This window comes from Pungitius pungitius, chromosome 14, assembly GCF_949316345.1.
Source record: "Pungitius pungitius chromosome 14, fPunPun2.1, whole genome shotgun sequence".
Taxonomy (NCBI): Eukaryota; Metazoa; Chordata; class Actinopteri; order Perciformes; family Gasterosteidae; genus Pungitius; species Pungitius pungitius.
Window position 1 is genome coordinate 9791524 of NC_084913.1, and position 13708 is coordinate 9805231.

Below are 13708 nucleotides of genomic sequence, written 5' to 3' on the forward strand. Positions count from 1 at the left end.
ACAGCACATACTAGTTACGCAACAGTAATACACAGTAAGAGAAATAAGGTCATACTGCACAAGTATTGAACCGTTCTCAGAATCAGGAATCGTTTATTGCCACATGTCAGAATTTGACTTGGCGGTTGGTGCATGACGGCAGACAGTAAAATAATGGACAACAGAGCACGTAGTGCAGGAATAAGAAAAATATATGCTATGGACTCGATCGTCATCTTTGGCAGGTTGAATTTCTTCAGCGGCCTCAGGAAGAACATGTTGGGCCTTCTTGGTTCAGTGGGTGAAGGGGGAGTCACACAGGGTGAGAGGGGAAGGTGGGGCTGCGTACTTCCTGAAGTCCACAACCATCTCCACTGTCTTTAGCGCGCTTAGCACCAGAGATCAGTCCAATGAGGGTGGTGTCATCCGCAAACTTCAGGAGCTTGACGGACTGGAGGTGCAGTTGTTGGTGTACAGGGAGAAGAGCAGAGGGGAAAGAACGCAGCCTTGGGGGGAACCGGTGCTGCTGGTCCGAAATGGTAATAGTTGCATGCTCACTCGTTAAATTGCACCTTCTTTAAATACTTAAGCCTGCAAGAGTCATTTAATATCAAAATGAAATACTTTATTAAACCGTTTAAAGCATGAAACCAAACATGCATGTGTGTACAATAGTTTGCTATGCAATATACTGTAGGTCAATGAAAAAGCCCTAAGTAGCCTCTTGCAATATGCTCATGGAAAAGATTCACAAAAGTAAGAGCGCCCTCAATTACATATGAGGAAATAACTTTTAATAGTCCACTCATTGGGGGGAAAACAAACTATAACCTCATTCCAGAACACTTTTTCCAGTTAAGTCATAAATAATATCAAAACACTACAAGCATTCAACCATGCATAAGTTGTCTCAAGAGGGGATTGGAAAGGAGGTATTCAGATTTTCATCGTCTATTACAGAAAGATTGAGTTTCGTGTTTAAGCAGCATTGTAGTTAGTTGCTGTCCACTCTGCGGATTGTATTTGGAAAATATCAAAGCAACCATCCAATAAACAAATAATGACCGTCTTTTGAGTTGCATGTATCCAAGTAACTTTCAATCATATGCAAAAGCATGCTCTAACGTGAGCTCATTAAAGGGCTGAAGGCACTTTGGGCAGAAATACAAACAGAAAAACAATCTAAAGCCAAGAAGAAAAAAAAACTATTCAGTCAGTAGTGCCAAAGTTTCGTGCAATTTATACACTTCTTCCATCCCAATACAGTCTCCAATTACAACTCAGAGATGACAAAGTGTCAATACGTCCCAACAGGATAAAGGAACAGAATCACCTTTAAGACTAGTGTTATATTTTCTCCGGACACGAACAGCTATCCTGGGTTCCATTTTCCGCCATCGAGTCCACTTCTTTGGCCCATTCCTTAAATATTCTTCAACATGTAGCTACTGTATATAAATGTTGCTCCAATTTAGAAAGTCACTATCGTCAGGCAGTTAATTAAGATTGTTGCAATCCTCTAACATAGTTTCTGATTGAGGATTTCCCAAATCATCACCTTCCTGAAGACAGGCATGTGGCACTGTAGAAAGAAAAAAAAAAGGAAATGTTCATTTGTGTTAATAAAAATAACAAAAAAATGCTACTGAATTAGGAGACTATAGAGTTTACCTGTTTAAAGGAGAGAGGCCTTCCTTTTGCAATATAGTCAGCATATTTACAGACAAAAACACCACAGTCACTGCCATTTCTCTGCTGGGGAATCTCCTATAGAGGCACAAGCAATGGACAAAACATTCATCTCAAATATTTTAAAAAAATAGAAAATTTAGTGCTAGCCATTGATCGGATTTTTACTTACAGTGGCCCTCAAGCTTCCAACAGTCCATTTTGGGCTATCAAGCTCTCTCCCTCGCTTTACTTTGTGCTCCTCTTTAAGGTAGAGTCTGGAAAAGGAGAATATTGATTATGTACGGTGCAAGAATATAGGGCGACCCAATAATAAAAGCTTAAGAAAACAATGAGGACTCACAATAAAAGACTACAGACGTCATCGTGCCTCTGTCCCATCGAGTCATAAGACTTCACCGTCTTTGACTTAAAATCAATTACCTGGAAGTAGAGAAACATTTCTAAAAGGCCACAAAATCACCCTCCTGGACTTGGTTCTTCAATGTTCCTGAAATACCAAAACAACTACCCCAAATTTGTTGAAAAAATAAAATGCTAAAAGCACTCAATGCTCCGTCATGAACCGCCAACTAAACAGGGGGAACATGGCAACAAAGGTGTGGTTGTTACGACTCACAGCCATCGCCCAGTGGACGCCCAGGTGCAGAGGGACGAGGACGAGGTCGTAGAGGAAAATGTCGACAGCCTTGGTCCAGCGCTTCACCGCCGTGTGTCCCCCGGCCTGCCCACCTCCTCGCAGCTTCGGGAAGAAGAAGGTGCTGAACGAGTAGATTTTTAATCCTGCTGCTTCACCAGAGCACCGCTCCATCACCAGGGACAGGTAGAAGTTAATCACCTTGTAAATGAAAACAGACGAGGCACAATACAATTAATCTTAAGAATACTTCTCAGATATGATTAAGAATTTGCATCTGTTGCTTTTCCCGAGCTGAAGGGGGCTGCTTCTTTAATAATTCAAGAACACAGATGATTCAGTACGTTGCTAGTTGCCATTATCGGTTTCTACGGGTGAGCCCAAAATAAGATAAACGCCAGGATCTCACAGGATGCCAAGCGGCTACAAAGCGGTAAGCTGTATTAATAGTTAAGTGGTTGCCTCGTCGGCCTGTTTGTTTAGACAAATATGTGGAAGACGCATGTCAATTCAAAAACATGAAAAGTCTGATGATGTAGCTCATCCAGCAGAGGATGTTATCTGCCGTGTTAGCAGCCCAATTGGTTGACACGGGCACCAAACATGTGATTATTGTTCCGCTGATGTGGGAATTGTCGCACCGACTTAGCACCTACCTCATCGTTGAGCCAGCCGCCTTCCTGCAGCGTGGCCAGGTCTCTCTGTGTGATGCGTAGTTTGAAAGCTGCGCTGAGAACAAGGTTGGGATCACTCTGAGCCAGTGCACAACTCACCTCTGCTGCCATATCCTACACACAAGGACAACAGATACATAACATACAATTTGAGGCATGATTAATTGAACTCTGCAACCACACCATACTCCTGACCAGCCCACCTTGGTGAGCCTTGGTATGTCCTCGTCACTGTGCCATGCATGTGCAGAATGTGTGTCTGAGAAGACGACTGCGGGAGGCTCTCTGTCCACTAGATTGAGGCGAGTAGCTACTTCTGTAGAAAGGTCCACATCTGCAGACTGTTTCTGCTGTAACACAGGTTGACATACCAGACAGCAGTGATACATTTCTGTTTGCACCAATAATCATAACTTAAAGGGGGCTTTGACACACGTCACTAATGAGGAAAGATGAAGGACTACCTTCGCACATCCAACCAGCTGCGTTTCCTCAAGGGCTCCACTGAACGTCTTACTAAATGGGAAGCTTCCCCACCTGGAAATAAGGGATACAAAAGGTATGGACATTGCAGAATGAATCAATATACATGACACACATTGTGTAGATACACACTTACCTTTCCTTGGTAGTAGATGCATTTCTCCATGTAAACATACTCGGGGAAGCTGTTCAAAAAGACAAGTGATGGTTGAGTCGGGTGGATTCATGACGTTTACTCAAAGGGACAAAGTTAGACTGAGTGTTATGTGAAATTCAACTTAGAAATAAGCACACAAAACTACCAATCACAAACAAAACTGTTGTTTGTAACAATGGTTACCTGTGTATAGCGCTTTCCTGGACCCGGGGTCCAAGGCTTTTCCTGAAGCAGCAGTTTTGTGGTCGACCTGTGAAAGCGACTCACTAGGAGGAAAAGTAGAACGGGATACGTCAGTTGCTCATATCCTACGGTTGAATAAATACAGGGTTACACTTACTCTTGCGGTTTTGTTTGGTTGAAAGGTAGTGGTTGGCTTTTGCTGTACTTCTCGGCTACCATCTCCAGCAAGCGCCTGTAGTGCTCCTTATCGTTCTGCTTTATGGCCTTAAGAGGGAACAGAAAGCGGGATTAGCGGTAAATACAACTTGACTAAATAAGAATACTGAACACTGTAAATGTGGTCAGCTGGGTGAGGTTAGAAACGTGATTAGACAGAAATTGAGATTGAATTTGTTCGATCTGAATTTAAAAAAGGGAGCTCTATTGGCGACAGGACTTCTCCAAGGAGCAACACTTTATACTTTGCATAAAGACAAATTGGACTATATAATTTGATTGTTGCAGATTTATTGCATTGGTGACTAACTTTGCCGATGTTTTCCCAGGAATTGCAGCAAAGGAATTGCCAATTTTGGTTCGAGGTAAAAACAAGTGTTTGTCCACCAGAGAGCAGTGAAGAGTTAATTGGTTTACATAAAAATAAATATTAGGGACCCATATCTAGGATTATTAATATATAAAACTACCACAAGCACCTAGTACATTTTTATCACTAAATATTGAGATCAGGACAAGCCCAATTTTTTAGCATCAGTCATGATTTTAAAGATTTCTAGCATAATAAGAGTTGTACAGACGATGCAAGCTTATACAAGTATCCTTATATAAACCTGACAAATAAAACTCAAAGACCATTTTACCTCTTCTACAGTAAGACTGGGCTTGTAGCAGCGGTGGTGTCCGAAGCCATTAAAGGTTAGATCAGGGTTAGTGGTTCCCACCCCCAAAGCAGGTCTGGAGGGAAGCAGTTGCAGGGAGCCTCTCCTCTCCCTGTCGGGGAGCCCAGTACCACTGGATTTAAAAAAAAAAGAAGGAAAAGAAAGTACAGTAGCAAAAAAGCATTTAAAAAAAAGGTAAATTTGATGGTTAATACAGCCCTGTAGGCATATTTACAGCATTTTGAATGAGGAAGGGGACTGGACTTGCCTGCATTTCCTTATTGAAGGGGGTGAAGAGCTCTGAAAGGGATTCTTCCTACTCTTCTCATTCACTCTAATAACTGGTTTGCCTGACACAAAACAAAACAAAAATCACTCAAAAGGACAATGGCGTTAGGATGTGAAGACCACTCCGTTAAAAGTATGGATGAAATATAAGATAGTCATAAGATCAGTCTTCTCCTGCAACAACAGGTCTCTTCACTCACTCATTCTCCACTCAGTGCTGTTCAACCACGAGGTGTGGAGCTCGTCTATCCCCATCAGAGTAACAGGCTGCATCAAAACAGGAGACGCAAAGTCATTAAAGACAGACAATACAAATCAGATGAACTAACTAAAGTTGCACTTACACTGCATTCCTTAAAAAACTCAGGACAAAAACAGTTTTAAGTAACTTGTAATTCAAATGCAGGTTTATCAAACAGATTATTCTTCCCTGTTCATGTTTTAAATTCTCTCTGTATTTTAATATAAGTATGTTACAAATGAGAGTTAATCAGATGTTAAAAAACATTAAGACAGTTATGTTCATGATGTACTATGTACAACATATAGAAAGATTTTGAGTCTTTGGGTTTGGCTGCATATGAAATAGGCCTTAAAGCCTGGCGTGTCTGTGTGGCTCAGAATGCAATTCGTGAAGTATCAAACTTCAAATGCACAAGTGTGAGGAGGGAGTCGGAGGACCAACCTGCGCGTCTTCATAATGTCTCGAATTCTCACGACTGGTCGTCAGCGGATTCTGCAGCCTGAGCAGCCTCGCTACCCCGGCCACCGTCTTCTTCACGAAGCCAACGACTACATCTGACACAAAAGAGAGGCAAAAATAAACAGCCTTCATTTGTTGGACACTATTGGAATAAACACAGGGATAAATCGGTTGGTTAAACAAACCTCGCCTCCTTCTTTTCACCTCTAGCTGGTCACCGTCTGCAACATCAACGCTGTAAGAAGAAGAAACAAGTTGGAGAAGACCAAAGTACATTACATGTCATTTAGCCGACGCTTTTATCCAAAGCGACTTACAATAAGTGCATTTCCACAGAGATACAAACTCAGAAGAACAAGTAACAAGAAAGTACAATTTTCATCAAATAAGCGGTTTCAAAACATGTCATAGAAAAGTGCCATTATAAGTACAATTTAAGTGCTACGATTTGTTAGTGCTACGGTTTGCTAGTGTTTTAGTCAAGGTCAAAACATTAGTAATAATCTCAATAGTTCTCACTCAATAACATCATCTGATGACCTTTTAGGGTCAACATCCATTTGTGTTCATCATATATTTGGATTATTAAGTGTCTAGTGCTTTAGGTACACCTGCCTACAACTAACGAGGGTCTTTATTGAGTAACCTGCCGATGTCTGATACAGTCTGCAAACTATGATGGAGTCCAAGGTGATGCCTTCAAACAACAGTGCAATACCCAGAGGTAAGCAGTTTCAGTACCACAAAACCGAGAATAGCCAAAGAATGCTCACTTTTAAGGGGTTCAAAACATAGAATGGTTGGAGTTTTTGTGGAGGATCTTCATGAACAAGCAACAATTTAAAAAATGGCCAATTGACATTAAAAAAAAATTACATTTACGGTTAGCCAGGTGACCGCCTGTGCCATCAAAAAAGTTGAAGCAAAATAGTATCGGCGTTAAATAGATTCCTTCGATGTTTCACATGGACGTTTCGTGGTATGCTCAGAGGAGTTTAGCAACTAACGTTAACGGAAGGTGATCTTATAGTGTTGGTTATTCACAACGGTAAACAAGCTAACGTTAGCTTGACTAACAGCCAGTAACCTCCTATTTATGGGTCGATTAAGCATTTTACGTCACGTTAATCGAATTAGTAAAGGGATATAAGGTTGTGTCAAACATTCAACTATCACCAGTGAACACGTAACGTCAGTCTGAGTACAGGAACAGAATATAATCTTCAACAACCGACCTCTGGTAGTTGCGTTTAGCCGGTCTGCTGAGGGTCTCCTGACGCCGTGCTCCCGCCTCCACGCCGTCACCTTTCCCGGGCCAGTCGGTGGGGTTTTGCCTCGTAACGGGCTCAAACAGCGACGATAGTCCGTCAACTATCCATCCATACATCCCAGACAAATACGACAAAAGTGTAGCGCGGTCTTCTACGCGATCCAGGACTATTTTACGCACAGATAAGAGGCCAAAAACCGACCTAATGTTACATCAATGCCAGCGGTTAGCTTAGCTTAGCAGCACGGTGCCGATATTCTGGATGTGCGTCATTCTGTGTTGATGTCTCACGTAGAGCGAACGTTTTACACGCCTCGGGAAGATTAGTAGGCGGAGTTTTAAAATATAAATCGAATGAATACGGTAAATTGGGAAACACCACAAAGCGGTTTCTGCGGACCCTATAAACAAACCAACCTCCTGATCTGGAGTTTACAGCGTGCCAGTAGCACATCAAACCATCGACTGCTCCTGACTTTCTCAAATGTTGATGTGTTTCATAAAATCTCAGGGATTTTATGGTTGTTGACTTGAGTGTAATAATTAAAAAATTAACCCATTTTAGGGGAAAAAAGTCATTAAACATTCATTGTAAATCTAAATGAGTAAAACACGTTTTGACTACTTCATTAATATCCGGTTAATCAGCTTACCAAATGCATTTAATTTAAATCCAAACCTGATTTATATGACTATGCAAGATCTAAATGTAATTTATGCTATTAAAATTTTTGTTTGGGTTCATCTTGAATAAACAAAAATGAAGTAAAAGGAATTCTGTAAAGTACAATTTTACCGTATCTGTCATTTGCAAGTGGCAGAGGTCAGTTCTTTAAAATCATGTTTTTTTTGTTTACATGAAAATGTATAGCTTCACTCTGATTCACAAATAAATCAACCCACCATGAGCATTTGTAGTTGTATTCTAATTGTGGTGCATTTTTTAGTCTTATATTGTCAGAAACTAGCGCTGATCACTTTAAATATGAGCCTATACGGTTTCTATTATCTGTTAACAGAGAACACCATTCTGCCATGCTCAGTTCCCTTTATGTAATATAGCCATCACAGTACTTTATTAAAGCAGTATGCATGTTTAAACTGTTTATCGTATTAAGCTTACCTTAATAAATAGAACAGATAAACTTCTATAATTAATCGTTTGTCACTGTTACACAATGAGAATTCTTCAGATACCTTAAGCTATAATTCAACGATGATGTGCATACAATAAACTCAGTCTCTTTGGTTTGTAGACACATTTAAAATATTTATCAACTTTATGGTAGAAACATTACACAAAAAACAAATGGTTCACCAACATGCCATCTTAATCATGGATTTTCAGAAAAACAATCAGTGCAAATTTGGATAAGTCAAATCAGCAACAGCCCTATTTACAAGCACAAAGTAATAAAGACATCAATAGAAAAATAACAAACACTATTTAAAATAAAGAAAAACAAATTGGTTCTGGCAACATCTCAAGGTCCCCTTCAAAAATACAATCGTACAGAGAATAGAAAAATACCAATAAAAAGTATTGAAAAATAATTTATGTAATTATAAAATCACTTCTTCCAAAAAAAATCAACACAATATTCCTTTCTACATATTTCAGTTTTGGAATGTTATGCAAACAGCCAACATTCATTCAGTGGTTGGACGACGTCGGGTCAGGCTGAAAACCAGACGAACCTAATAAAAAACAGAAATAAGCAAAATATGAGATTAAAGCATACAGTCAAAGATAAAACTACCAGTAATGGTCTATTTTTATATATTTTGTTGACCATAGACAGCCATGCATTTCTTTAAAACTATAATTTGTTAAATATTCACATGTTTAAGCAATCGCAGATATGCAGTGCAAAAACACCCATTAGAAAACAGCATTGATGAAAGAAGACTAAGCCTATAGATTTCTTTAGGATGTAAATATAGATCTACATAAATAGTGCTAATGCATGGTAGGAGCTGCCATCACCAGATGAAATATTCAGTTTTGTAAAACTTAGGAGAAAAGCACAAAAAAGAATCACATGGCAGTCCATTGTCAGCGGCCGTTCGCCAGTCTTTGAGGGTAAATGTCTTGCAGGATTTTCTTAAATTGTGACGTTTTTTTAAACAACGCGTTTGGATTGCGTTTTTTGAATGCCTTTTTATCCTGCTACCAGGAAAACTTTTTTCAGTCTGTATTTATGAAACAGGACTAACAGGTCATCACAGGAGATCCCCAAAAGAAGAACTACTTTAGAGTGACGCAGCCATTGCACACAACTGTGAAACATGTGCACAGGTGTGTTAAGGTTCGGGCTATTTCTGCAGGGTTCAACAAGTTAAATAATATTTAATATTTCTAATATCTTTTGACTACCTAATTATATCTGTTGCATGATCATAACACCCAAAGTATATAAATATTATGGGGGAAAAAAGTTTAAGTTTTCTATTCTATTGGAAAACTGAAGCCATAGTAATCTATTGAATCATTCTGACACCCATTGAAACAAATAGCTGGCTGAAGTTTGCAGAAAATATTTAAAAAATAGTTAAGACATCCACAATAAAAATGAACTTTTAATATAAACTGACATAAATATAGGGGGCACGTATGTGTCAGACCAAAGTGCCACCTACGCCCTTTGACATTTGGTGGAGTGAGTATTTTACACTCACACTCACCTGGACCATTCAGGTAAATTGGCGACAAGCAGCTCAGGTACAGCCACGTCCTATTCTCCTGCAGCCAGCGCTGCCGATAACCAATCATATGAGGGGAACAGGCTGACTGTATCCTCCTTTCCTCTTTAGGGGGTGGGGCTAAACAAGTCTTGCCTACCAAGTTGGGAGATGACAGAGCACACAAGTTTTGTAGGATTTAATGAATGCTTTTTTGCAGCAAGTGTTTGGAGTCTTTCATAGAATTACGTGTTATGAACTTTGTAATCATTAGCGCATTTTCTTTGTACATTTTTGTGAAGAAAAACACCGGAAAATAAATGACCAAATTAGCAGACATTCAACTAATGCTGGGATCAGACTGCACAATATCAGTGTTTTGATATAGCTTCAGATTAGGCCATCATTGTGTGCATGACATATAGGTGATTGTTAAAGTGCCAGGAAACCTGTACGCGAATGACGTGAACGCTTTATGTGGGGTCTTTTTCTTTCAATGGAAAGCTAGTGAGTGTGCAGAGGATGATGTTTCACTCATATCTGGTGTCAACTTGGTAGAATACTAGTACTCAAGAGTGAAAGACGATATGATTCGGCATGTATACAATAGATTGTGAATAAAGGTTGGAACGTCAGGGTACGTTGTATACGTTTTTGGTGGCGCTGATGCATTCGGTTAGGGGGAAAAAGGGAAAAGGCTCCTTGTGTATTCTTTTGAGCCATCATCACCAGGATGATTCGATGTGTGGTCTGATCTCAGCATTAAGAGCTATAAAACAAACCCAGTGCCCTGTAACATCTCCCAGTTTGTTATCCTTTGCTACAATTCTAATGAGGGCCTCAGAACCCAAGGAGTGTTGCTTAATAATTTGGCTGTTTTTGAATTTCCTTCAAATTGGTGGGATACCATCACCAGTAGGATTTCTTACTCGACTGTTCGCTGCCAAGCCCAAATCACTAATCAAATGTAAACACAAACATGGACTAAAAGTGCAATAAATTAAAGTCAGCAGGTTCCCCAATCCTAAATCCATTAATATACTCAGTGTTTAGCTGACACCCTGTGTTTCCAGTGTGACAAATTTGTGACAGATTCTTTAAATTGTCATCCACTTTGATGCATTAAACTCCTATCTTTTTTGCTGAAATTCACCTTCCTTATACTTAATGCTGTTCACCTCGTCTGGTTCCCACCAGCCGCTGCTGGACTTTCTCTAGATGGTGGATATATTCTGTCAAAGATCGCTCTGGATCCTGAGCAGTTTCTCCTGAATGCTCCGAGCCCACCGTGGTGCAGGAGTTAACCCTGAGGAGACAAGAAAGCTTATTGATGAAAAAGGAGTTTCAGTCCATTACAAATATTTGTGAAGAGTTCCACTTAAAAATGTAGTTTAAGAAGAGCCCAAACCTGTTGTGCAACCTGAAGGGTGATTTTGTGGGTGGAACAAGGTGTGACACTTTGTCTCTGTGGACGGCACTGCCGTCTCTGATCGGCGGGGAGTCAAACTTTAACCGAGGATGTAGTTGCGTTAAAACTTCAGCTTTAGGTCCTGTAACAGTCATTAAGATTAAAAATCCATATCAATTTAATAATCCTGAGCCACAGAGAGGTGATGTTTAGCATCAGTAAATGTGTTCACCGAGCTGACCTTGAACATGCCCATTGACCGTCGCGGATACAGATAATCTTCTGATCGCTTTCTGCCATTTCCTCGTCAGGAACCTCATTCTAAAAATAAAGTGAGGTTAGTTTTAGTTTTTAGGCTGAGGTAAGCCTCGTAACTCTATGCTCCCTACCTTGAGATGGCAATGACAACTCGCACAGCGGCCCTAAATCGTCCCAGCGGTCTGTTGCGGGAGGATGGGGGGGACGGGCGTGCCCCCATATGAGCGATGAGACACAGAGTGGCCTGCTCACTCTCCTGGAAACATCCCAGGAGCAGCAGCAGGTAACGTTTCTGGTACACCAGAGCTTTCCTGAAGCTCTCAGCGCGCAGGTAGCGCTCATACAAACGCTGCACCTGAAAAACAATGCGCACACATTGTACAAATTTAATATATTTTTTTAAATAGTGGTGTAAGCTCTGAAGTGTACCACTTGAAGGTGAAAAAAAAAAAAAAAAAATGAAAATTTATTGGAAATTTAAAAAAAGACCATTTATGACGAAGTCTATTAGGGTTGAAGAACAGTATAAAAACACTGCACTGATTATTCTTGTAAAATCTGTTCTTGGATGGCTTAAAAAATATTTCTTTATCATATTAAATTTCTCACTGACCTTGCTGTTGCTGGTCACATCATTGATGGGTCTGTTCTCAGTCTCTGTGGTGACCTTAGCGAGCTCGTTCTCTGTGCACCGCAGCTGTCGCTCCGAGCAGGCGATTGTGTGTTTGAGGGCAGCTCTATCCCGACTCAGGGACGTCACGCGCTCTGTAAGTTCTGAGTTCTCCTTCAGCAACCGTTCCAGCAGACTGGGGGATGACTGCGTGGCGAACGTCTACGGCAAGAAAATGTATTCTTCAGAAACAGTCCAGTGAATTTCAAATCCTATAATACCACCATTACCTGCATCCGAGAGTAATAAAGTCAAAGGGTTCTGTGGCAGAGCACTCACTATTGGTCTCACTGTAGTACTTGTGTAATAACCATGCATGTACCTGCTGGTTTAGATGTACAACGTCTGCCTGGAAGTCACTCTGGAGGTTCTGTGAAGACACTGCCCTGTGTTGCTGCCCTGTGGTTTGTGCAGAAAGCCTCTGAGCAGCCATCTGTCTCTCCTCCTTTTCCAGCTCTGCCAGAGTGCACTGCAGCTTCTGCATGCGCTGCTGGTCCTGTTGCCTCAACAGCTCCAACTCACACTAAAGTCAGAAATGTTTGTAAGGTTTTTGTGTGTATCCAGAACGGTCTAAAAGAAGAGCATTACAATTGGGAATGCATCAAAGATGTTATTTTACCAGTTTATTGTTGGTCCTATCCTGTCGTCTCTCCCTCTCCATCTGCTCTTGCCTCTCCTTCCTCTTCTCTCTCTCCCACTGCTCCTCGCGTTCCCTCTCTTTGTCCTTCAGCAGTCGCATTCTCGCCTTCAGCTCGGCTAGTTCCCCACCTTGGTGTCGGGATCGCTCTCGCTCCATCTCTAATGCACAGCTGGTTTCCCGTTTCTGCTCCTTCAAGGCCTCCAGAGCTACACGACAACGAGCGGCGGCCTCCTGCTCCCTCTGCAGCTCCGCCCTCCTCGTTCGGTCCTCCTCTTCCCAATTCCTCCGGCTCTGCAGAAGCTCGGCTCTCAGTTTGTCCAACTCGACAACCAGCTCCTCCCCCTGCCTTCGCTCCTGCTCCAGCTGGGCACGCATGTCGGAGAGGAACTTCCTGTCTCTGGCGGCATCCGCCTCGTGTCTGCGGCTGACTTCATCAACCTGCCTGGAGCAACGGTCTCTCTCTTCATCCAACTTCTTGCGTGTATTTGCGAGCTTTGAGCGAATTTCTGCTTGACAAGATTCTGCTTCAGTCACGAGGCGCTCAAAGCGAGTCTGGTCTTGCAAGCTGAGCTCTTGCTGGTGAGCGGAAAGTTGGCGTTGATCTTCTAGCTCCTTCTGGGTGTCGTTGAGGCGTTTCTCCAGCAGCACGCTGCGGGACTGTTCAATCTTAAGCTCCCGTTGGAGGTTGCTGCAGGCGACCCTCTCCTGTTCCACCTGACCCTTCAGAGCCGTGACCTCTAACCTCTTCTGCTCGAAGGAAACTTGCGCAGCCTGGAAATTTTATCAGAGTTTACAAAGTGAACGAATGCACCCTGTACAGGAAGTGTTTTTGTATGTTTCTCTTAACATAATATCAGCAGTTTAATATCACTAGTATGGAAAAATACTTTCAGCATGAAAATATATTTGCTGCGTATAAGTGGAACATGACTTACTGATGGATTTAATACGGCCAGGTATTTAAATTCTACTAAAATTTCCACATGCCGTTTTAAATGACTACCACTCTATTGGTTCAGGCCTTCAATTATCAGTGCTGACTGAAGTCAGTTATTTCACACCAGCTTTTATGTGAGAATTCAAAGTGCATTCAGCAAGCACGCAGGCGT

General features: G+C 41.4%; 2 protein-coding genes across 13 annotated transcripts in view; both read right to left on the reverse strand.

Moving 5' to 3' along the window:
• Positions 1-589: 589 nt before the first annotated feature.
• On the reverse strand, positions 590-7400 carry senp2 (SUMO specific peptidase 2). The gene is made up of 17 exons (XM_037486262.2): positions 6907-7400; positions 5857-5906; positions 5654-5766; positions 5169-5235; positions 4949-5030; positions 4663-4813; positions 3960-4066; positions 3803-3885; positions 3599-3647; positions 3444-3516; positions 3183-3329; positions 2962-3093; positions 2288-2506; positions 2012-2091; positions 1841-1925; positions 1651-1746; positions 590-1561 (listed from the first exon to the last, which is right to left on the reverse strand). The coding sequence occupies exons 1-17, from the start codon at positions 7056-7058 to the stop codon at positions 1499-1501; spliced, it is 1749 nt and encodes a 582-aa protein (XP_037342159.2). The 5' UTR covers positions 7059-7400; the 3' UTR covers positions 590-1498.
• A 466-nt stretch (positions 7401-7866) lies between these two features.
• Positions 7867-13708, reverse strand: part of pcnt (pericentrin) — a 32640-nt gene continuing 26798 nt past the window's right edge. For 10 of the 12 annotated variants that reach the window (XM_037486031.2, XM_037486032.2, XM_062557130.1 and 7 more), the window contains 8 exons: positions 12579-13370; positions 12282-12482; positions 11903-12121; positions 11421-11644; positions 11273-11352; positions 11032-11173; positions 10802-10929; positions 7868-8639 (listed from right to left, as the gene is read on the reverse strand). In XM_037486031.2, coding sequence (XP_037341928.2) covers positions 8596-8639; positions 10802-10929; positions 11032-11173; positions 11273-11352; positions 11421-11644; positions 11903-12121; positions 12282-12482; positions 12579-13370 — 1830 coding nt within the window. In that variant the 3' untranslated portion in view covers positions 7868-8595. Of the gene's footprint in view, positions 8640-10776; positions 10930-11031; positions 11174-11272; positions 11353-11420; positions 11645-11902; positions 12122-12281; positions 12483-12578; positions 13371-13708 lie in introns of all 12 variants that reach the window. The other 2 variants (XM_062557134.1, XM_062557131.1) reach the window with 2 other exon arrangements.

What these genes read in the sequence shown, in the direction of transcription:
- senp2 (XM_037486262.2), bottom strand. Translation starts at nt 7,058, where the DNA reads ATGTATGGATGGATAGTTGACGGACTATCGTCGCTGTTTGAGCCCGTT. An exon ending in GCTAAACGCAACTACCAGAG is followed by an intron (nt 5,907 to 6,906) that starts GTCGGTTGTTGA and finishes TTCTTCTTACAG; the next exon opens with CGTTGATGTTGCAGACGGTG. An exon ending in CCTTCAATAAGGAAATGCAG is followed by an intron (nt 4,814 to 4,948) that starts GCAAGTCCAGTC and finishes TTTTAAATCCAG; the next exon opens with TGGTACTGGGCTCCCCGACA.